Here is a 26,705-nt window from a genome sequence, read left to right as displayed (position 1 = left end):
AAAGAAAGAAACAAACAAACAAAAATAATATAAAAGTAACACAGAATTGAACGAAAGAAAAGGACGAATGTGGTTAAAGATATTTGTAATTAAAACAAAAAGGAAAGGAGAAAAGAAAAGGAGCAACAAAAAGAATGCGAGAATTGACAAAATGAAAACATTGAAAATATTATTAACGTTTCCCGATACATTTTTTCATTGGATCATTTTTTAAATGATACGTAGATAAATAAGTAAGTAAGTAAGTAAGTAAGTAAATACTCATTTGCGTTTCAGTTCTATTTATCTGTCTTTTTTTCTCTCTTGAGAGAAAGAAAGAAAGAAAGAAAGAAAGAAAGAAAGAAAGAAAGAAAGAGAAAGAAAGGAAGAAAGAAAGAGAGAAAGAGATAAGAACACGATTATGCCAACCTGACTCGGTCGACCTGCCAAACTCGTTTTCGCACGATCGCAACGACGACGGTGTAACACCGTGAATGGAAGTGAGATTTGGACGAGTCTCCTCCATAACCCCCTTCTCTTCCACCTCTTTTTCTCCCTCCTCTTCCTTCTCCTCTTTTTTCTTTATTCTTTTTTCACCTCCTCCATCCAACACCACACTACTCCCCTTCTTACGTAATTATTTTAACCTTTCGATCTCAAACGATAAAAACGGAAACGAAGACGACCGATGGTTGGATGGATAGGAAGGATCGATTAATCTTTCGAATTTCAAATCGTAAAAAGAATTGTAACGATTCATATTATTACGTTTTATTGGACGAATAATTAAAGTTAATATTTGTAATTTTGATGATAATAATAATAATAATAATAATAATTGCGAATAAGAAATAATCGAGAATAAATATTCATTATTGAGTTATAACGAGATAATGATTATTTCAAATTTAACAAATTCAACCTTAACAAAAACTTTAATTCTAAATTAACGAATATATTTAATTAATTTGTTCTCTATTAATCTGCACAAACAGATCGACTTACCTTTGAGATAAACGACGATATTTATAAGTAGATAGTAATAATCCTGACTCGGCGAAATAGGCCTTGAAAATAACTTCTGTAGTATCTCCTTTAAAGGCACTTTAGGGTCACCACGTGTTTATTATAATCCCACCAAAAGAACTAACTCTCTTCTTGAGATTATCCTTTATGCATATACATGCATATATATATATATTTTTTTTTTAAATATGAAAGAATAATAGTAATAAAGTCAGGATAAAATTGTTGACACAATCCCGTCGTATTATAACCAAATAGCACTGTACATAACACAAATATTTTTTGTCTCTCTTTCTCTTTCTCTCTATCTTTATCTCTCTCTCTCTCTCTCTCTCTCTCTTTCTCTTTCTCTCTCTCTCTCTCTCTCTCTATCTATCTCTCTCTCACTACCTTTCTCTCACTATTCTCTCTTTTCTACCAAGAATAAAAGAAAAAAAAAAAGAAATAATAGGAAAAAAAAAATAGAAAAGAAAAAGAAATGATGAAGAAATGGGTAGTCGATCGATTTCAACGGTAGAGTAATCCTCGTGTAAGTAGTATTTGGATTTGTGCGTCTTGAAAAAACGAGCACCGCCTACGTACGATCGTCCTTCGATATCCAAGAAGAAGAACGATGACCCTTCTACTTCTTCGTCTTCATTCATCGATCCAACGTGAATGGGCCGGCGCGGCGTACATACTTACGTACATAAGTTAGTACGTGTACTTACGTGCGTTACGTTTGTATAAGTAAAAAAAAAAAATAATAAAAAATAAAAAGGAAAATAAAAAATGAACAAGTGTATCGAAGTGTGTGTGTGTGTAATAGTCATAGTCATCTTATTTATCGAAAACACGTAAAAGATCGATCGATCGATCGATCGATCTTTCTCTATTATTTTTTTCGAGAGAAACACAAACGTTGTCCCCTTTTTTTTTCTTTCTCGTTAAATTTGTCTGAATCGAATAAGTGTGTGATATATAGCGAGAAGAAAAAGAAGGAGGAGGATATCGTTACACGATACCACCTTTTCTCATCTGACGTGTGACGCGTGACGTCACGTCGTGAGAAGAAAGTGAGATTAAAGGGAATACGATATATGTATATGTATATGTATATGTATATGTATATGTATATGTATATGTATATGTATATGTATATGTATATGTATTTATATATCTCGTCGAAGAAAACAAAGAAAAAAAAAGGAATGAAAGATAAAGCAAAAAAATAAAAAATAAATAAAAAATAAAATAAAATAAAATAAAATAAAATACAACACGAAACCTTTGAATCAAGAAATAAATAATAAAACGTTCCGAGTGATTTCTCTCCAAATTGTTCTCTCCCTCGATTCTTTCACTTTCTTTCTTTTTCTTTCTTCTTCTTTTTCCTTCTTACTATTATTTCTTCCTCTTCCTCTTCCTCTTCTTTTTCTTCTTCCTCTTCTTCTTCCTCCTCTTAAACGGACGAAAACACACAGGAGAAAGAACGAAACACGAAATCAAACGTTCGTACACCAAACGGAAAGAGTACTTTTCCTATTTCGTTTCCTCCAGTTTTATTTCCCGAATACTCTGAATAATAATCACCATGAAGAACAAGAACAAGAACGAGAACAAGAACAAAAAAAAAAAAACAACCGATGGATAAAAAAACCTCCTCTTCTTTTCCGACACAGAGAGAAAACTTTTAAACAAAACAGATCGAGAACGAGAGCGAGAACGTCCAACGTGTCAACGTAAACATGAACGTGAACGTGAACGTGAACGTGAACAACACACGAGGAGACAGTTGGATAGAACTTTAAAGACAAACACACACAACAGTAACAGTAACAGTAACAGTAACAGTAACAGCAGCAGCAACAGCAGCAGCAGCAACAGTAGTAGTGATAGTAGCAGTAACAACGGGACAAAGAGAGACAGACAGACAGACAGACAGACAGACAGACAGAGATAGACAGAGACAGAGAGAAAGAAAGAAAAAGAGAAAGAAAGAAAGAAAGAAAAAGAGAAAGAGAGAAAGAGAGACAGACGGTCGATCGGATCGTACCGCGGCCACGACGGCAATGCCCCCGCATCGGAGGCTTTAGCGCCGCCGACGCGGTCGGGAACCCTGCTGCTGCTGCCGCTTCTCCCTCCCCCTCCCCCTCCTCCTCCCCTACCACCCACCCCCCCACTCCACTCGCCCCTATCTACGTATCCGTTATCCCCACCCTTCCCTCTTCCGATCTGCACGCTCGCTAGCTAAGCTGCCTCCTTCGACGACACAACACCGGTTACCCTCCCCACCCCTCTACCCGCCCGCCTACCCGCTACCACACTGCTTCTCGGCAGCGTTCACCACCACCACCACCACCACCACCACCACCATCACCACCACCATTACTATTACCATCACCACTACCACCACCATTACTACTACTCTGCTACTACTACTACACTATTGCATTACTACTATATTACTACTACTATTACTATTACTTAGTAGTACTATTATTATTGTTACTACCACCCCACTACTATCCCATTCTACTATCAACCCCACTACACGATCACCACGACATCACCATTACTTTCATCGTCATCTTCATCGCAGATGCATCACAAATATAATCATCGTCATTTATGACTATTGTTGTTACATGTTTGTTATATGTTTACTTTTTTAGTTACTTGTTCTTACTTATTCGTGTTAGTCTTAGGTTTGATATCTTCATACAAGTTATGGTAAATTGTTGGATTGTAAGGGATTCTTTGTAAGGGATTGTATGTAAGAGATCGTTTAATTAGAAGTGATCGTTTCATTATATATTGATTATCTCGATTTGATAATATTCTATTGGGTGATATTGATTCTTTGAAGAACAGCACGAGGTTGCGGTATTTTGGAGCGGTGATTATGGTTAGATGGTAGGAACGGGGTTAAACTATTTTTAACTCTTTCGATCGAGGATTTTTTAATGCAAGAGTTATAGAATTTTCTTATGGTTATTATGGTTGTTATATTAGATCGTAAATCGAGCTTGAATCGTTTGTAAGGTCCTATGTTTAACGATAAAGATTTCTTATAAAATTTCTGTTATTTCCAAAATGATAATAATGATTTCTTTTTTTTAAGTAGTTCCGTATAGTTATAATCAAGACATACGAAAAGTGATTGTCCTTTTTGGTTTCTCTTTCACACGCCAAATCCAGACGCGACAACGTTGTACAAAAAATCGAGTTCAAAGGGTTAAAGTAGTTAAGTAGACCGGTTAAAGTAATTGCTCTGGACGGACGATGTGCCGATCGGTCGCCATTTTGTTAAACTCTGTTAGTACTTCCTAAAGACTCTTGAAACGATCACTAAAACACTCTTGACAATTGCATTTGAAAAGTTTCAACTTCGTCGCGATGACAAGTAAGTAAGTGATAAATTGATTTTCCTTTGAAAGACATTTCTCGAAGAGTATCTTTTTTTTACCTTTTTTGTTAATAATTAGAAAGAGTAATAATATGTAAGGATACAGATTCAAAATGATGTAGCGTATATAGATTTAAAAGGATTACCTCTTATATTCTCTTACAAATTTAAATCTTCTTATAACTATTTTCATAGTTTTGTAAAAAGTGCACGCTATTTATGTTTTTATTGATGAAAAAAAGAACTCAAAAAGTTTGTGGAATTACTCTGACTCTAATACAGTGATTGTATAATTTTCTATCAATTACAAGAATACAAAAGATTTTTATAGTGTTCACATATAGTGCACACAATTTCTATTAACTTTTATACATACATATATACATACATATATACATACATATATATATATATATATGAATTTACATTAATCTATTACATGATATATTAAATTTATATATTTACAATTATATATTAACAATTATTTATTTATTATTCAAATAATTATTATCAATAATTAATCCTTCGTATATTAACAAGTATCATTATGAAACTACTGTGTTTATCACAGATAAAAAAAACAAAAACAAAAAAAGAAAGTAAGAAAAAAAAAGGAGAAAAAATCGCGAAAGACAATTAATTAAGTAAGAAACGGCAGATAATTAATTGAACTCGGTTACAACACAAATTGTCTTGTAACAAGATGGAAAATAATAACGATCTCTACGATCGAATCTGATCAGTAGGATCGAACGTGTCGAGAAGTCTTTGTATCGCTGAGAGCGAAAGGAAGAAGAAGAAGAAGAAGAAGATAAAGAAGAAGAAGAAGAAGAAGAAGAAGAAGAAGAAGAAGAAGAAGGCGTCAGGATGAAAAATCGTTCGCCCGTCTACGACCTGGGATAGTAACCTCCATTGACCTCGACATCGGCCCTGTAAACGTTCCACGAATCCCGGCGTTTCTCTTCCCGTTGTGTGTTGTATCTAAGCAGAGTAAGGGAAGGTTGAGAGGGCGGATTGAAGGGGGGAATTCTCTACGGAACAGTGAATTTCAAAGACCAAAGAAATTTCACTGAGTTTATGTAGACACGATTGTTTCGATTCGATCGATCGAGAATCCAAACGAGATCGTGAGTTAAAAATTGATAATCAATGAGGAGAGGTTCCATTGAATGGGAGCTTGAGTTTCCTTCTCGAGAAAGATAGATAGATGGATAGATAGATAGATAGATAGATAGATAGATAGATAGATAGATAGATAGATAGATAGAGAAAGAGAGAGAGAGAGAGAGAGAGAGACCAAAGGCACGAAGAACGCAAATAACGAAGCGAGACGAAAGTTAATTTATGCTTACGATCGTTTGCATCGTGAACGTGAGCCGCGAAAAGGATAACGTAAAGGTAAAGAGGAAACAGAAAAAAAAAATAGAGACAGAAAGAGAGAGAGAGAGAGAGAGAAGATAAAAAAATAAATTAAAAAAAAATAGAAAAAAATACAAGGAAAAAAAAAGAGAAAAAAGAAACTAGAAAATAAAAAATGAAACGTTTCACTGTCGCTCCGACGCGATAAGTATCAGAGAGTCATTGCAGGGCAATAAAATAAAGCTCATCTCGTCGGGCTCTTTGTGATCCGTCGAAGCCATAATCCTCGTCCGTAGAAGTCAAGGATGAGAGCTCGCCGTCGGAGGTCGAAGGAGAAATAATTCACGATGGCTATTGCCGCGGCTGGCAGTTCTAAATCCTTTCTCGAACGATAGAATGGAAAATCTCGAGCAACAGGCAATTACGAGCTCTGCAGCGACGTGTGGAATGGAAAGGTATCGCATCTCCATACACCAGAATCTCTTTATGCATTATATATCTAACTATTTATCTATCTATCTATCTATCTATCTATCTATCTATGGATGTATTTATTCGTGTATGTATTTATCTATGTACGTATGTATCTAGTTACGAGAGCAAGTAGCCGAACAAACGAGCGATAACTATTCTTTTTTCAATAATATTCTTTTTCTCTTTTGATCTCTTCAAACATTTCGTTGAACGATCTTTTTATATATTCAACGGGTCTTTTGTATATATTTAAAGTCGGTGATGTATGTGTGTGTCGAGTGTTTGAGTATATGTGTGCGTATTTATGTATTATTTAATAAATGTGTGATCACGATTAGTCGGACCAATCGCTAATAACTTTTTCGTTCTTTTAGATTTTTTATTAAACAATATTTTCTTTGAAGCAGTATTGATAGGATAGCTCTCTCTCTCTCTCTCTCTCTCTCTCTCTCTCTCTCTCTCTCTCTCTCTCTCTCTCTCTCTCTCTCTCTGTCTCAAAATTTTTCATTAAATAACCTAATACGTCTTAATTCTTTTTCAAAACTTTTCTTAATATACTACACGTATATATCTATGAGTACACGTATGTGTAACATAAGTACGTGCGTACATTTGTATGTGTGTTATGTGTTTGTAGTTATCTTCTAACGGTTACAAATACGCAGAGAACAAGGCAATAATTTTTCATGTTCAATGTTCATCTTTCTCTCTCTCTCTCTCTCTCTCTCTCTCTCTCTCTCTCTCTCTCTCTCTCTCTCTCTCTCCTTCTGTCTCTCTTGAGACTTTTCGTTAAACAATCTTTTCCAACGTAACATCTTCGTGCTAAGTACAAACCGAGCTGCTGCCATGGGTAAGTAGTACTATGGTGCTTGGCAGTGCCTCGCCTGACCTACCCGTCGACCGACACGCGGCACGAACATGGAAAAATATGTAAATATCGTCCCTCATCCATTATCCAACACGTGGAAAGAACGACAGCCAAGAAGGAAGGAGGCATTGTGTGCAGTACAATGTATCTATACGTATGTACGTACATACATACATACATACATACATACATACATACATACATACATACATACATACATACATCATACATACATACATATATATATATATACACGTACATACGTATGTATGTATGTATGTATGGATGGATGGATGAATGTATATACGTATTTATGTATGTATGTATGTATGTATGTATGTATGTAAGTATGTATGTATGGATGGATGGATGGATGGATGGATAAATGGATGGATGAATGGATGGATGGATGAATGTATGTATGTATGTATGTATGTATGCATGTATATATGGATGGATGGATGGATGTATGTATGTATGTATGTATGGATGTATATATGTATGTATATGTATGTCCTTTGTGATTGTATGCGAATGACTTAAGACCGGAAGGCACGGCGACCTACACCGACCGAGCTTGCTTGTTTTAGCAACGCTGTTGTTCGCTATCGATTGCAATGGAGCTATCTTCTTCTTCTTCTTCTTCTTCTTCTTCTTCTTCTTATTCCTTGACTTTTTTTCTATTATCCTTCTTATCCTTATGTTTATCCCTATCGTTGTTCTTATCTTTATTTTTATTCTTATTCTTATTCTTATTCTTATTCTTATTCTTATTCTTATTCTTATTCTTATTCTTATTCTTATTCTTTGTGAATACTTGTTTTTTCGGATTTTTCTTTTTTTTTTTTTACTTCAGTATCTTTTTTATAACATTTATTTATATATAAAATAAATTATATATATATAACGAATCTTATATATATATATAAAATATTCATGTATTTATAATAATGAATGTCTCCTATATTGTATTTATATCTATTTATATTATATTATTATTTATATATATGTATTTAAACACTTGTTCTTTCATTTTTTTGTTAGTTCACTATCTTTTTTCGTAACAATTTTTTCATAACATACAATATATATATATATAAACTTATATAAAAAATAGATACAAATTTCTGTTTAACCATAATATATTAACCCCATGAGATTTCCGCGATAGCCGGAAGGAAGAGAGTTAGGATCGGTTCACCGGAGATATTATAATCACCATGACGACGTGATACGCAATTAATCTATCGCGGTTGTCAGTGGCTCGCACGTTACCTATAGTCGACAAATAATAAGCGATATATGCATGTATACACATATCTATATATTTATGTACGTATGTATATGAATCTACGCTACCTCACGATAGTAACTATCTATATCTATACAGAGTGTTGCAAATATATATATATATATATATATATATATATACTTCTCTCTTCTTCCTCTATATATTCCTATCTCTGTTCCCCCTAAAAGAATAATAACCTCTAATAAGAAAAATTTTCTTCGCTGTAGAACGATGACGTATTACGATAAAAAAAAAAAAAGAAAAAGAAAGAAAGAAAAAGAAGAAAAAATTTAATAGAAAGGTTATAATCATAAGCGCAATATCTACTTAAAAGATATTTCTTATGGTTAAATAAAGAAAAGAATTAGGTAATTGTACACGAATGACCTTCGATATCGTTCTTTCAATACATCTTACCGACCTTTAACATCTAACACATATATATGGATAATCGAAAGAATATAAAAAACCATTGAACTTGGATAGATAAAAGAGAGAATAATTTTTATAGAATATCTTTGAACGAACAAAGGATACTACGTAACTATGTGCCTACCTATATTGAAGAAAGAAAGAGAGAGTAAGTGAAGAGTTACCGTGAAGCACCCTGTACGATGATAACTAAAACTATGCACACACACACACACACACACACACACACACACACACACACACACACACACACATCATACATACATACATATATATATAAATGTATAAGTAAAACGTACATGTAACACTCGCATGACGTACGCATAAAGCGATATGATTAATGGCTCGGTGCTATCAGTGCGTGAACGTTGCAAAACGAAGACAAATAATGTGCACCATGTAAATACATACATAGATACATGTACGTACATATGTAAATGGACCCTGTAGTTACCTACCGAACGAATCTCGAAATCTTTTACATTGGAAACAAATGTCGGCCCGTCTTAACTACTACTACTACTACTACTACTACTACCATTACTACTACCATTATTACATACTACAACCGATCATCATCATCATCATCATTGTTGTTGTTCTTGTTGTTATTGTTCTTCTTCTTATTGTCATCGTTTATTCACAAATTCCCTTTGACCAGCCGAATTAATGAAAGAGCGATATTGTAGAACCAAACGATGCATTATTATTCGCCATTTTTACGCATCTTGACGTCACGAAAGTCCGTTCGTTCGTCACGCTCGAAAACTTTCACGCTCGTTCCTTACTCTTACATAGCAAGATGAAACCCCGTGTTCTCCGTGAAATTTTTCTTATTAAACGTTAAATCTTTCTCTCATCCATGTGACTTCCCCATTTACAAATCGCTCTTATGCGTTTTAATTGCATTATCTCTCTCTTTTTCTCTCTCTCTCTGTTTCTTTTTCTTTCTTTCTTTCTTTCTTTTTTCATTTCTCGTTCTTTATTTTTTCTTCTTCTTTTTCTTTTCCTTTCCTATGGTATCACTTTTTTTTTTACATGATTCTATCGCAAATAAAACGTTAACGATTTGTAATTATTTGTTTGTTATTAATGTTAGAATTATTACGTTAAATATTCAGTTTTATAGAAAGGAATAAAAAAAAAAGGAGAAAAGAAAAATGAATACTCGTTATCTTTAATTTATTTCATTGAGTTAATTGCAATTTGTTTAATTCAATTTTATGATAATACTTGATAGATAAATGGAAAAGGATTTTCTGATAAATTATCTTAAGAATCTTTGAATTTTGGATATTTCTAAAGGAAGAGAGAGATTCAGAATAATTTCATTTGAAGGCTTGATAGTTTCAATTAACGTCTATGGATTTATCGACAAAATTGAAACTTGCATTTGGAAAATTCAAATTAACTAATGATATAATAATATAATTGATTTCCTAGTTCATTCTCGACAAAATGTAATTACAAAAAAAAGAAAAGAAAAGAAAAGAAAAGAAAAGAAAAGTAAAAAAGAAAAACAAGAAATAATTGTTACATCGTATAAAGATCTCTAAATGAATTCTTTAACATAAATTAAAGGATGAAATCTGGTCGTCAACATTTCTTATTATTTTTTATTCTTATTATTTTTTAATGAAACGAGATGTGAGAAATCAATTGACGATCTCATATGAATGAGAAATTAACAAATATTAATGAAATTTAACAAAAGGATGGTAACGCGAAAGAGAGAAAAGAAAAAAAAAACAAAGAGAGAACGGAAAAAGAAAAACATCGTTAGATAACGTACCGTATAAAATCCTCTCGGAATAAATTCTTTTAGATAGATTTTGTGGATCTAATCTGATGGAAAAATTTACAATCGTAGAAAGTTCTCCCATCTCTGTGGGAAGAGCTTACCGACCAATGAGGTGCACGCCCTCGAGGAACGTTACAACTAAGTATCAGATCGTGCCTCGATGAAAGTTTTGCCGAGTCGAAAAACCCCAGGAAAAGTTGGAACTTTACTTATTGCGTTCTGAATGATGCCCTCGCCCTTCGGAGACAGGAAGGCGAGAGGAAAAAGAGAAAAAGGGGAGAAACTGTAGAAGAGAAGAGAATAAACTGAGAGAAAACTGAGAGTAACAGAGAAAGAGAGAGAATGAGCGAGAAAGAGAATGAAAAATGAAAAGAGTAAAAGAGAGAAAGAGAGAGAGAGAGAGAGAGAGAGAGAGATAAAAAGAGAAAGAGAGATAGAGAAGTGAGAAAGATATAGAGTGAGAGAGAGAGAGAGAGAGAGAGAGAGAGAGAGAGTGAGATAAAGAGAAAATGCCTTGATCGACGACGGCAGACTTTTAATTACTCTTGGGGTGCATTTGGCACAAGTTCCCAAAACGTGAAAGCGAGAGATAAGCTTCCTCGAAATGGAGAATGAGTTTGACGATATGCGAAAGATCGTAGAGAGAAGTTATGTGCCGTCAAATTATGCAATTAAAAGTCTTACACGTAGAACATACATATATATGTATATGGGTGTGTGTGTGTGTGTGTGTGTTAGTATTATCAGCGTTTATTGATTTTCTTCCAATCCACTCCTCCCCCCCCACACTCCTACCACCCCCACCTTCAAACTATTTTTTTCTGATTACGAGTCAATAACTTTTTATTCGCATGAATCTATCATAAATCAATGATTCTTAGCAAATCGGAAAAAAGATTCTTTTTTTTTTTATTTTTTATTTATTTATTTTTTTTTTATTACGGGGTTGAAATTTAAAACGATTGAAAAGAGAGAATCGATTTATTGATGTATTCTTCTGGTCGAGGAAAAAGTTAAATCTCTCTGCGACGAGTTGATTCTTTGCGAGTTAAGTTTTTTGCATAGAAATTAGAGAACGTGAAAGTTATAGTATATTTATTTTAGTAATACTGTTTTAATATTGGAATATAATTGTAATATAGTATTACTAATACTAATATCAATGAAGTATATTTTTTCTCTCTCTTTCTCTCATAGTATTTTCTAACAAATATTATGATATTATATATATATGTATATATATGTATATGTATATATACATAATAGTATTAATATATATAAAACCTAAAAAAAAAAGCTTTCGATATAAATCAACGGTGAACGTAGTAACGAAGAAAAAAAATGAAATAAAACAAAAATTACAATAAAAAAAAATATATAACAATTGCTTGGTTTCCAAATGACACCTGACAGTGGATTGATATTCCTACTATATCCTAACGATTCTTTATCTCTTTTTTTTTCATTCATTCTCTTTATAACTAAATAAATATAAAATAAAACGTAAGATACATTATACTTAAATACGTTGATTTCCACAAGGATGGTAGAATGTTGTCGGATCGATACGATGGTTAAATGGGTTAATCGGACACCGCAGTAACAGTGGCTCGTCCTTCGCATGCTGCATTCTATTCGTTGCTGGCATGCCTATCCAATAGTTTTACAAACAAATCCATTATTCGGTATGACCATACAACGGAAATCACGTGGTAGATGGACCCTAAATGTCGACGTCGTCATCCGATCATTATATACGAGCGACTAACACGCGTAACGCCATATGGACGTACGATTTCAATGGATATAATGCGATACATAGTACAAACTATTATTACACATCTGCGACAGTTTCAACCATAACGAGATTCACTTAAAATTAACACAAATCAATCGATAAACGCAAAGTAGAAAATTGTTAAAAAATATTTATTTGTCCATTAAATATTGTAGTGTCGTTGACTATTAAAAAAAAAAAGAAATAATAAATTTGACATTGATATTACTATAATTAATATGTCAATTTTTTCTCTGTTATTATTATTATTCTATTTAAGTAATAATATTGATATAATTTTATTACTTTCAATACTATCAATGATATAATTGTGTTATTGGATATACTGATATTTTTATAATAATTGCATTTTTATAGTATATTGTATTAAGTGTGTCGAAAAACACTTGAAAAACTTTTAAGATGCAGCAACAATTGAGATATAATATATATTATATATTTTCTAATTAATATTAGATAAATATAGAAACGAGAGTTGTAACAAAATTTTGATCGGATTCAAATTAAAATTAATTGAGGAATAAAAATTTCAGAGGACAAATATAAAAAGAAGAAAGAAATTTGTTAAATGTTGTTCTAACAGTATGAAATGTTTTTTCTTTATTACATATATATCTGCAGTTCTTTCAACCGTAAACATGATTCATTTCAAGATTGCATCACTTCGATCAATGAAATCAGTCGGTAGACTAGTTAGACGATTAGCAAGAGCGTGAATAATACAAAGCAAAAAATTCTTTCAAGTGTCTATCAAAGGTTTATAAAGTATACGAGTTTCGTTAGAAAAAAAAAAAGAGACAAATAAAAAATATATTAGTAATATAAATATACTCTAATATACACACACTAGTAATTATTATTATACAAACTAATTATATCACATATAAAAAATAAACATTTCATACAAATTAATTAAAATCGATATATTACTATGATCCAAAATAAGAGTTAGAGAAGAATGAAGAAAATATATACTTTAAAACAAAAGCATTACAATTTCTCAAATTTGTATTAATATAAATTAAAATTAATATTGTAATTACCTCGTGGAATATATAAAAATATTTACATGAAATTTTATTGAATCTCAGATAAAAAAAATATAATACAATCGTCAATCACGTTAAGAGACGTTAAAAGCTTGTCTTATTTTTGTATAATAATATTTATGAACCCCCGCAGGGGTTTCCAAAAATTGCCGTAGCCGATGGTATTTCACATCGTCATGGCGGGGTATTGGTAAAAGTTTTCAACTAGCAATAATCGCACCTCGGTAGAACCTCATTGGTTACGATATTGCCGCTGCGCAAAGACAGAGAACGGCGGTCACCCTGGCTCCTGTTATAGTCTTAACCAAATGCGTTTAGTTGCGAGAAAGGAACAGTGACTAGTGCCATCTAGCACCTTATATACAAACTATTAGCAATTTAAACTCTTGCGCGCCAATCTATCGAACATTTCAAAGTAGTTATTATCTATTAATCCTATATCTAATTACGATTACATAATTATATATATATTATATATTATATATTTATATATATATATATATGATTATAAATTTTCAAATGTATTTTATAAAATAATTAAAATGATATCTCGAATAAAAGAAAGAAAAGAGAGAAAGAAAAATAAATCATAACAAATAATAAATGTAATAAGTAATATATAATAATAACGATGATGATATTAATTTATATGATAAATTATATAATATGATAAATAAAAATAAGTAATAACAATCAAATCAAAAATAGATAGAATTTCGAAAGAATATTATAACAAAATCGTAAAATAATATTGACGTTTAAATTAATATAATCGTTTATCGATCGTGAATTCTCTTTCTCTCTCTCTCTCTCTTTCTCTCTGTCTCTGTCTTTCCGTATTTTAGAAAGTAACATGAAATATTTCATAAATCATTCGAACGACATCTTTCCGTACGATCAACAAAGGAGAAAGGGATATAAATTTTCCATAATTTTTCACTGACGCCCATTTCATTTCACGAACGATATGATTCTTGACAGGTGAGAGAAGAACTCTCGCGAAGCTTGTTAGCAACTCATCATATAGACACACCCACCCTTTTGATGCGTACTCTATGAACGTGGGATAATACCAGTTAAGTAAAGTAACTTTATTACGATAATGAGAACACGAATCTCGTAAGGCTTTCGATGAATGGTTATTTCGAATATAACCAATTACAAAAAATTCACTCGTGATAATGATGATGATGATGATGATGATGATGATGATGATGATGATGATGATGATGATGATGATGATGATGAGATACTGATGTTTTTACTATGGGAAGATATATTCGAACAAGGATGCATTTTAAAGATGGTTGTGCATTCGTTTCTTCGAATTGCAAAAGAAACTATGAAAAAGTCATACTACCATATATTGCATTATTATAAGAATCAAAAACGACTATTAAGATTAATCTGTCTTTATGGAGATAAAATTATCCGACAAGAATATTAATAGGAATTATATATTTTATTTAAAAAATAAAATAAAAAAGAAAGGAAGGAATAAAGGAGAAAGATACTGTAATTAAACGTGTATATGTAGTGCAAATGTTTGTGTGTGTGTGTATTCAGAATGAAAATTTGTAGTATAGAAATAAATCTTGTTTTCCTTTTTTTTTTTTTCATAAATGAAATGAAGTATTTTTTTTTTTATGATAATAATAAAAATCACGTACTCGGTTTTTGTATTAAATCGTAGGAGAAACTATAATATATCATATCATTTTGTATATTATTTTGTTTTATATTACTTTATTTATGAATCGACGATATATTCAAAATAATTGCTATATTTTTAAATATGAAAAAAAATATTTAAATAATGAAAATATATATATATATATACACACGTGCGATGCAAGACATTTCTTGCGTTTTATCGCATGATAAACTATAATTAAAGTATACTAAGTTGCTTTATTATACGAATTAACGATAGCCATCGATAATAATTACTATATTTTTAAATTAAAAAAAAAAAAGAAAGAAAGAAAGAAAAAAAAAACGGAAAAAAGAAGAGAAAATTTTTTAAATAATAAAAAGAAAAGTGATACGATGCAAGACATTTCCTCTCGTTTCGTCGCACGAGAAACTATAATAAAACTCACTAGTATACAACTTTATTATATGAATCTACGACGGCTATTAAGAATAATCTCCCTGATAAAACATAGAACAGAAATTTTATTAAAAAAAAAATGTAATAAAAATTAAAAAAAAAAAAAAAAAAGAAAACAAAAAAAGAATACAAAAATACAAAAATGATATATCGTATAGAAAGGAGAAAAAATAATATAACTGGAGCATGTATATATACACACTTATATACATACATATATACACACGTACACACACACCCACACACACATATATGTACATATATGTTCAGAGTGAAACGTCGTCGTATCGAAATCAATTTTACGCAGGCGTGTTTAGAAGAAAATTGAAGCAAAATGGCGAGAGTCGTTTGATTTACATAGCATTACGACGTACGCTTTTCCAACTATCGAGATACGAGGAGATAGTAATGATAGTCAGAGAGATATCATTCCGATACGATTTGCACAGCGCCCATGTATTCCTTTCATAAAAATAATTTACCGAGAGGACTAATGCGAAACACTACACACGTGTGTGTAAGTACTTTCTCTCTTTAGATTTAAACGCGACTCACCCACGCTACTATGTCATCGTTAGATCCGCCATATTTCAGTTTTTCCATCATCCATTTACATAATTTCCATATATTCCAACAAAAATATCGATCGTGTCGATTAACACGTCGGATGCTATTGATAAGGCAAAAGTAAACAGGAATGAAAGGTCATTTGATAATTGACGATCAATTTTATATTCAAAACTTCATTCAAAATGTTTTTAAACCATTTTCGATTTTTAATACTTCAGGTATATATTAAAAGTGTAATGGTAGAGAAAAAAAGAGAAAAGAGAAGAGAAAAAAATATATTTACTTTTTCAATGGAAGTAATGTCCGATGAAAAAATTATGCAAATGAATCTTCATGCATCCATTCTCTTGACTTTAAGCAATTTTACTAATTTCGTTTAATATGTTTGGAAAATAGTTTCTTTTGCAATATTTCGTTTTGTACGTCTATTAAAAGTATAATATATATACTTAAAAGAAATTTATTTTTTGGTTTAACAGTAAAGTCTAGTGTTAAAATTAATGATTAATAAATTATTTTTTAACTCATATATAATTATTTGCATTGAATAAAAATAAATAAATAAGTAAATAAATAAAAGAAACATTTGATGAAATTTTCAAAATTTTGCTTCCTCTTTCTTTCTTTCTTTTTTTTTCTTTCTCGTTTTCTTTATTTCAAATTAATGATTCCCTTCAATTTTGTATCTCATTGAATTATATGAAAACAATTCACAATGGTACGAACTTTCCGAACAACTTCGAACTTTCTACTGTTATAAGAGTAATCGTTATCTCTTACAATTGTCAAGTAAATTTCACGTGTGTCTGAAAATGAGATTTCTCGTTTCCTGTTAGTAATGTGCTAACACATATCTCCGATGGATTTTAACGCTCTATAACATCATACAACTATTATTAAGTTACAAACTCATATATCTTATTACATTTTTTCCCAGAAAGTTGGTTATACACATATGTGTGTGTGTGTGTATGTGTGTTTGGGTTGGGTGGACAAGAAAGTGTATAAATGACTTTTTAAAATCAATTATATTTTTTCGAGACTTTCTAGGCTAATTTCTATTTTCTTTTTCTTTTTCTTTCTTCTTTTTTTTTTTTTTGTTTTTCAGATTCCAAAATTACAAACTTAAGAATTTTCGTACGATCTTCCTTTACGATTATCTCATAACGAAAGAGATTTTATTCAACTAGATAATTACGTCTCTAAAAAGAATTTCATTCCGTTGATTATAAAAGATAATATCCAAAGTTAAGAAAATTAATTTTTATTTTATAGATTTTTATTTATAAAATAGAAAAAAGTAGAAGAAAACAAAATAGATTTATAGATCAATGAATCGAAAGAAGGAGTTAAGTACCCGTTTATAAAGAAAATATATTACACAAAAAATCGTTGCAGTCTTAATGAATCTAGTTTCACGTTATATAAACGTTTCTGAATATATATATAAAAAAAAAAAAAGAAAAAAAAAACATAATAAATAGTATAGAAAGAGAATGAACGAGCGTCATCGTTGGATCGAAAACGTTTATTACGAAACGTCGAGTAAACGAAAGCATAAATCAAAAAATTTATAAATAAAAAAGAAAAAGAAGGAAGATAAATAAATAGGTAAATAAATAAGTAAATAAATAAATAAATAAATAAATAAATTATAAAACACATAAAGACGGTAGCTTAGAGAGCATGTAACTAATCGACGGTAGATTAGTAGCTTAATCTATCGTTCCAATCGACACGAGTCCTTATCTATCTCTCTCTCTCTCTCTCTGTCTCTCTCTCTCTTTCTCTATCTCTATCTCTATCTCTATCTCTATCTCTCTCGTTCTCTCTTCAAGAAAAGTTAAGTAAAGTAACAAGATACCCAACAAATTCCCGTTGACGGGCGGGATAGATACTTACACGCAAGCGCGCGTTGAATTCCAGTAAAAGATAAATAGACGAGAGGCACGAAGATAAAGAAAGAAGAAAAAAAAAAAGAAAAATGAATAAAAAAAAAAAAAGAAAAGAAGAAATAGAAACGAAACCGAAAAAAAGCACGCGAGCAAAAGAAAGCAAAAACGAATTAGCCAAAAGAGATAAAAAAGAAAAAAAAACAGATAGAAAAAAACAAACATACAAACAAACAAATAAAATAAAAAAGAAATACAAAAAGAGAAAATCATTCGGATGCAAGGTACGAAAGTTCTTCCTGAACGTTCCAGTCGATGTTAGGTAGGTGCTTATTACAAGGCAGTGTAATGGGCTTCCGCAAGTGCGAGTTCCGCGGATCGCAAGTCGTTTTCCGTGGGGCGATAACGATGAGAGAGAGAGAGAGAGAGAGAGAGAGAGAGAGAGAAAGAGTAAGATAAAGAGAACAGGAAAGAAAGAGAGAGAGAGAGAGAGAGAGAGAGAGAGAGAGAGAGGAAAATAGAGAGAAAGAGTATATCATATATAGTACTCGAGAATGAAAGAGAAATAGATATAGAGATAAATATAGGGAGTAAGAGAAAGAGAGAAATAGAGAAATAGAGAGAGAGAAAGAGAGAGAAAGACTTCGTGCATAATAGTCGAGAATGAAAGAGAAATAGATATAGAGATAGATATAAGGAATAAGAGAGAGAGAGAGAGAGAGAGAGAGAAATAGAAAGAGAATAAGAGATAAAAGGAAATAAAGAACATCAGTGGCAACGTGATGTTAGCGGCCGCTCTCCCGGTAAATTAAAGTGTGTATAATGAGTAGCCGAAGGTGCGATCATTCAATTAATATCCGAGACGACGCGCGAGCGACCAGGTGGAAAGTTCTCGGGCACCCTATCTGCGCCGGCATACTTTGACTAAGCTCTATTACACGCTTTCGAGAGTTACCAGCTTTAACAGAACGGACATAAATATAAATATACATAGGGTGTCATTTTTGTTATATCTTTGATTATCGAGAATATTACGAATTTATATTTATATATATATATATATATATATATATATATATATATATATTGAAAATATTATGAATTTATATTTAATCGATATAGGATTGATACATATATATATATATATATATATATATATGTATGTATGTATGTATGTATATATATGCTATTGTGTGCAAGTGTCTTTACAAAAAAAAGATATATATTATTCGATAGGATTTATTACGGTTATTAATTATTATAATCACGAAACTATATTTTGATTGAAATAATAATAATAATCGTAATAGGAATAATAGGAATAAGAACGCGACAGTAAATATCTCGCGTAAAAATATTTTGTAGAAATTCTTTTATTTTTAATTTCTCGAACGTTTTAATCTTAAATACGGAAAGAAAAAGAGATTAATTAATTAATACTCGTGATATCAGGGAGTATTTAAAATGAAGCGTATTCAGGCGATTGAAAAAGTTTCTATTGAAAGAAAATCTAACGTGAAATCTAAACATTAGACAGCCAATAAATACTATACATCTATTATATAGGCAACGAGGTAAGTCCAAAGGATGGACTTTAAAGTGAAAGGCGAGGAAACTGATTTCCAATTAAATTGTATCTCCTTTAAAAGAACTGACCGGCTACTGCTGCTGCATACATACGTACAAGCACACACATACGCACACAACATAGAAGTATCTCACACACGCGACTCTCTTCCCTCTTTGCTCTCATTTCAACTATATATATATATATATATTTCTGCAATAACACGAATTATTTTTTTCGCAAATGCATATGAGTTATTTTTTTTTCGCAAAAATCGCAAATCGATAAACAAAAAAATAGAAAACCAAGAAAGAATCTTGCCGAAAAAAAGCAGGAAAAGAAAGAAAGAAAGAAAGAAAGAAAGAGAGAAAGAAAGAAAAAGAAAAGAAAAGAAAAAAAGAGAGAATTGAAATTATAGAACGATCAAGAGAAGATAACACCAATAAGGATAATTTTGTGGTATATAAGGAACGACAACAAAGTTAGGCTCACGAGGAAATGGTTCCTCGATACGGCTTGAAAATAAGCGAGTAAACTGTGCAACGTAGGGCAATAATGAGTGTCCAGGATAAAAAAAAAAAAGAACGGTTAAGTTCGTGCGAAGAAACCGGCAGCTGTCACGGTCCATAACGTTTTATCACCATGCCGCGAAACATCTTCAAAGAATATAGCTGTAATAACGATAGAAATTGATTTCCTCGTGGGATCATTCGAAGGAACCAAGTAACCAACCAACCAAGTAACCAACCAACCAACCAACCAACCAACCAAGTAAAGCAAGTAAGCAAGTAAGCAAGCAAGCAAGCAGGCGTAAATACAAGAAAAAGAAAAAGATAGACAGATAAAAAGAAAGAAAGAAAGAAAGAAAGGAAGAAAGAAAGGAAGAAAGAAAGAAAGAGAAAGAAAGGAAGAAGAAGAAGAAGAAGACAAGAGTATTTCTCTCAGTTACTCTAATACATAGAATAGAAATCGCGTAAACGCAGAAAACGGATGGTACCTGGTATTACCGGACCGGAAACTAAAGTAAGAACGGTACCGGTCTTAGATATTTACGTGTACCTTCCGCACCGTGGCCACCATGGGTTTCTTCGGTTAATACGATGACAACCCGCGGAGAGATTCTTATCTTATCTCGATCTAACATCGAGAGGTAAACGCGTGCCTCGAGTCTTTTCCAACTCGGAAATAGTATTACTGTCGTAGTAAATGCGACGAGAAGAGAAGAGAGAGAGAGAGAGAGAGAGAGAGAGAGAGGGGCTGTCCCCTCCCCCATTCACCCTCTCTTTCCTATCATATACTAACACACTATACTACACTAAGTGCATACCATCCAACGAAAGATTAGAAATTGGCTCCTGTTTCTTATTGCGTAATTTTATATAGGAGGAAACTTGGATTGTTAATACGGTAGTAAGATATATAATAGTAAGTAGCAATAGGTAATAGAAATATAAGAAAAATAGAGAGAGAGAGAGAGAGAGAGAGAGAGAGAGAAAGAGAGAGATGAAAAAGAAGAAAAAAGAGAAGAAATATAAAACAGTTAATTTTCTATATCCTTTCACACACACACACACACATATATATATATAAATACGTACATACGTACGTACATGTATACAAACTTATATACACGTACATATATAAAATCGTAGCATCTATTATATCAAATATCTTACGTTCAAATGGTCACGTCTAATTCGAACTTCATACACTTAAGAAATTTTATATGACAGAAAGATGGGATAAGTGATGGGTGGTGATGGGTGGTAGGGGGAGGGTAGAGAGCGGAGGAGGGAAATGAGAAGAAAATTTATATCTCTTATGGTTAGCCACACCGTACGACAACGCATCGCACCGTACTGTATCACGCAATCGTGTCAAACAACGAACATCGCTAACTTGTTCTATAGCTAAATGTTACTAAAAGGCACAACCGAGTTCACTCGGCTGACCCTATTAGGTGGCCATTAAATCGACACGGTATCTCCTCTCGTGTGTGCCATTGGGACAAATGCCAACCATTTCCTGGAACATCTGCGTGAAAAGGATTTCTCTTTCCTGGTAGAGATCATCCTAAGTGTAAGTAAGTAAGTAAGTAAGTAAGTAAGAAAGTAAGAAAGTAAGTAAGTAAGTTCGATAGTGTCCCGTGAAATAATAAAGGAACTTGATAGATAAATAGGTAGGTAGGTAGGTAGGTAGGTAGGTAGGTAGATAGGTAGGTAGATAGATAGGTAGGTATTATAGGTAGGTGGTAATGTTAAAAAAATTATTCATCTTGATAGAAATTCATTCTGTTTCGTATTTTCAGTGCTTTCCATACTACTGCGATCTCCTCCAAATTACAACATTAGCAATGTTCTTTTCAATCTTATAAAGAAGGCCTTTCTTCTTTTCTTCCTACGACTTATTTCGAGACTTTAACGATTTACTATAGTTGGATTAGAGTTAGAGAGATTTTTGATTGGAGAAAATATTTAAATGTATTATATTTATATATATTGTGTATATATATTTGTATATAGTTAATATATTTTAATGTTTCAATGTTTTTGAACGTTTCGATGCTTCAATATCTTAGTATATATTAATAACTTATTTTATAATTATATTAACATTACATTATATGCGTGTATATATGCGATATAAAAAAGAATCCTTATAGTATTTTTTTAACATACATTAGTTTTGTTTTTTTTTTTAAATCCTCCTCTACCCAAATATCCCACTGTCATTTTTTCCCCATGATGTTCAGACATTAGCATCACCTATTCCTAGATCTTACAGGTTTCTATAAACGACATAAAAAAAAAAAGTAGGATAACGACGACGACAGCATTGTAAGAAGAGGTAAAAGTAGAAGACAAAAAAGAAACAGCAAAAAATTGAAAAAAGGCAAAGAGAATAAATGGAGTAATAAAAGAGAAAAAAAAAGGAAACGAAAGAAATAGAATAACAAAAGTGACGGAAAATGAAAAAAAAAAGAGAGAGAGAAAATAGAATACAAAAAAGAAAAAAGAAAAAGAAAGTTCAGAGAAGTCTCTTATGTATGCAACATCGATTTTTACATACATATATGTATATAGCAACCATAAATCCTAATAAGTACGTAATTAAGATGGTCGAACCCATAATAGAGATTTCATTTCTTTTCTCTCTTTCTCTGTCTCTCTCTCTCTCTCTTTCTTTTTCTTCGTCTTTATTTTTCTTTGTCTTTCTCTCACGATGTACCAATAATAGATTATTACTCTATTTTCATGTAAATTTTCATGGGAACGAATAGGAGACAACGATTGTTTCTATAGTTGATGATACCGTAACCTTAGCGGTTTCAAAGACTAGGACACTAAGACGGATGTTTGGTTTTGGCAAATAGGCTTTCTAAGTTTGCCATACTCGAAGATGACATATACTTCCGCCAACCATGACACGTTTTTGTTTCACTAATGCTAATTTATAATTTATAATTTTCTTGTGTTATTAATAATTTTGCTGATTGTATTTCTTTATAATTTATTTAATAATAATTGTCTAATAATAATATATATATATATATGTATGTATATATACATATCTTTATATAAAACAATAACACATCAGAATAAAATAATATTCCACTGTAATAATCTATATAATATATTATATAAATAATTACACCCATTAAACAAATTATTGTCATTAAAAAATAAAATAATACTCTAGATAACCTACGTAACATGTTATAAAAATAATCATACAACATATAACATATCTATCCGATATAGTGAATTAATTAATTATAATATAACACAAATATCTCTTTTTTTTTTTTATAACATATTAATATTTATTATTCAACAATAAATATATATATATATATATATACATAAAAAGTCTCAACAAAAACTGATAAATATTAAACTATTAAAATGAGAATTAACAGTTTGTTATTAATTTTAATGATTATTTTCAGTAACACGTTATTCAACAAAATTCGTCCGTCCTCCCTTTCATCATCTACCCTTCGACCACGTCAATAAGGGTAAGTTCTAAAAGCACAAGAGTAACACGTGGCTTCTCGAGGGTTAATTTGGCTTATCGTAGTGTACGGATTTTGTGCGTTTACAAAAGCGTCGGACCAAGCTAACGATATCCCGACTTTACTACACTATACTATACTATACCATACTATATCATACTATACTATATTATACTATAGTAGTAGTAGTACTAGAAGCCGCGAGCGTTAATTAAGATTCTCTGTCGTTTGAAAGGGGTCAAACGAAGGGTACTGCTCAATTTTGGGGAGCTAACGACGAATACTTTTGGAGGGTTGAGATTATTAATTAATCGACATACGATCATTTAACACTTAAAAGATCAAACCAATCAAATCGTAGTAATATATTTCGAATCTAATTGCGTTTTTTTGTTTTTTTTTATATATATATATATATTTTTTTAATATTATCATTTACTTCTTTTGCATTGTGAAAATAAAACAAATTAAAAATATAACTTGTCTCGTTAAAAATTGATCTCCTTGTTTCTCTTCGTTTTTTCTTCTCTTTTACTTTCTTTCTTTCTTTTTTTTCTGTTTTTCTTTTCAATCGTTCAAATCGATCGACAGTAATAAATAATCGATCGTTGCATTCTTAGAATACAATACGTTTACAACATACTTTTATAATATATATTTTTCCATTTTTTATTGTTATTAATAAACGTATAATATGTTTGCGATATTAATCATGCTTTGCAATATTAATTGCAATGTTAATCGTAGAAAACGTTTAATATTAATTTAATAAATATATCTATTATCATTATCGTCCAAAAATATTCACGATTAATGCTATTGCATTAGTATGAAAAAAAAATTATCCAAATACAACAAATCTTAAATAACGACCTAAGAAAAAAAAATATCCAATGTATTTCCCATAGAGATTCGGATAATTTCGAAATTTCGTAACTTTTGTTGTAATTTCATTAAATTTCAAGATCGAAGAGAAGAAATATCAATTATCGAAACAATACAAGAAAACGAAAAACATGAAAAATCAAAAAAGTACATGTACTCACCGTTTCTGAAGCGACGCTTTTCACCTTGGAGAGTAGAAACGCAGCGGGTGAAAGATAAGACTTGACAAAGTTCTCCAGGTTTCCATGATAAGCACATACTAGAATGTCACGCGCCTGTCTTATCAAAAGATTGATAACACCATCGCCATAAATTGGTCCAAGTAGATTCCTTACCAAGGAAGCGACATCTCCACGAGCCTGAAACAGAGAACCCCTTTCATTCTTCTTACGTTATCACAAAACGCAAATTAATTAAACGTATGATAACTAATGTAATGCATACAGCTTTGAAGACACTGCATACTGTTGTTGTTGTATATTTTCTTTCTTTACATATGTATTTTATAATTACGTATCTTATCCTTTTCTTTTCTAATCTTAACTAACGTCATTGACTATCTAAACGTAACTTTACTGACCTCGTTCAGTCAGTACAAACAAATGTGAATAAATTTTATAGAAATTTATTTATTTATTGAAAAAAGATGGAAAAATAATCTTGTAAATTAATTAAATGTGTCATTAAATTTAAATAATATCGTAAATAGAAGTTTAACGATGATTTAGAATTAATTCAATAATTTAGAATTCGTTCAAAAAGAATGTGTCATCTTCGTTAATAGATTCAATGCGATATTGAATCTAAATAATACTTTTTTTTGATAATAACTTCAAACGAAACTTAAAGAAAAATAATCTGATTTATTAAAAAAAAAAGGATAATATAAAAATAATGTAAATTAATTATTGCAATTAATTCTTATAAATTAATTCTTGTAAATTAATTATTACGTGTATTAAATATATTCTCAAAAAATCAATTTCAATTCTTAACAAATATATCGAATATATCAGATATAAATAATAACGCGATTACTTAAATGTAATAATAATATACATATTTCTTTGCACGATTATCTTTTTCTTTTATTTTTTCATATTATTCAATAACGTTATCGCTCATTTAGAAAAAAAAAAAAAAACCAATAGAACTTGAACAAAAATTTATAATTATCAAGAAAGATCATGTATTCTTCGTAAATTAATTAAATATAATATTAAATCTATATAATACTAAATAAATAAATAAATAAGTAAATAAATAAATAAATAAATAAATAAATAAATAATCGATCAATATTTGATCACGTCGAATTTTTTTTTCTTTTTTATATATGTAAGAAATCGAAGAAGACGGATTACGAAGGACAAGTGTGGTGATGGTCGAACATGTGGGTGCATTGTATCCTCTGAGCTGCATCGTTGCAACGATGTGCATAAACATCGTGGTTTACTAGGGCACTCACGAGGAAGAGGAATACCACGATGTAACCATTATACGTTCACCAAGCCGACGTCCGCCCACGTACGTGTTTCCGCCCTCATCGTGCTTGTAGATATTCGTATTTATACATATGTACGTGTATTACATACATATATGTATATGTATATATATACATAAGTTTATGCGTTTGCATAAGCACGTACGTTTATAGTTACATATCATATTAATTAATTATTCTTTCTCTCGTCACGTTTATACTCAAATCGAATTTATTTACGGAAACTCAAAATCTGCATTAAGAATATTTATAATTTATCACATGTCTGTGTATAATACAAAATTGAAAACTATTTTTTTTTCTATATGTAGGTATATGTATATATATGTATATATATAATTTTTTTTAAGATTGTTTGTTTTCTTTTCTGTGAATTTTGCAGTGTTAATAAAAAAAAAAAAAAGAAAAGAAAAGAAAAGAAAAGAAAAGAAATGATGGATCTTTTTATAAGATTAAATAAAAAATTTCCACTTTGTCGTGACAACTTCTTCGTTGTTAATATCGTTTATGATATATATATATATATTTTTTTTTTCTCCTTACAAATATACAAATATTATTTGAAGTTAATAAATAAAATAATTTGAAGTTTCTTAGGTTAGTGGTTAACAGGTTAACTTCCTTTTAAGTGAGTTCTCATTCTCCATGATATATTATACTCGTGTGAACTTTGAAAACCAAATGAGATTCTATT

The 26,705-nt window shown here is 30.9% G+C and overlaps 1 protein-coding gene and 1 non-coding gene across 6 annotated transcripts in view; both read right to left on the bottom strand.

Annotated features, from left to right (window-relative positions):
• LOC127071818 (puratrophin-1-like) overlaps positions 1–26,705 on the bottom strand; it is a 340,266-nt gene that overhangs the window by 246,333 nt on the left and 67,228 nt on the right. For all 5 annotated transcript variants that reach the window (XM_051011526.1, XM_051011527.1, XM_051011528.1 and 2 more), the window contains one exon: positions 24,669–24,866. In XM_051011526.1, coding sequence (XP_050867483.1) covers positions 24,669–24,866 — 198 coding nt within the window. The remainder of the gene's footprint in view (positions 1–24,668; positions 24,867–26,705) is intronic.
• On the bottom strand, positions 13,590–13,730 carry LOC127071915 (U4 spliceosomal RNA). The gene has a single exon (XR_007785270.1). It is a non-coding gene; the product is annotated as a U4 spliceosomal RNA (small nuclear RNA).

The sequence above is a fragment of the Vespula vulgaris genome, chromosome 23 (genome assembly GCF_905475345.1).
Source record: "Vespula vulgaris chromosome 23, iyVesVulg1.1, whole genome shotgun sequence".
Lineage (NCBI taxonomy): Eukaryota > Metazoa > Arthropoda > Insecta > Hymenoptera > Vespidae > Vespula > Vespula vulgaris.
This window is presented reverse-complemented; position numbering and strand designations above follow the sequence as displayed.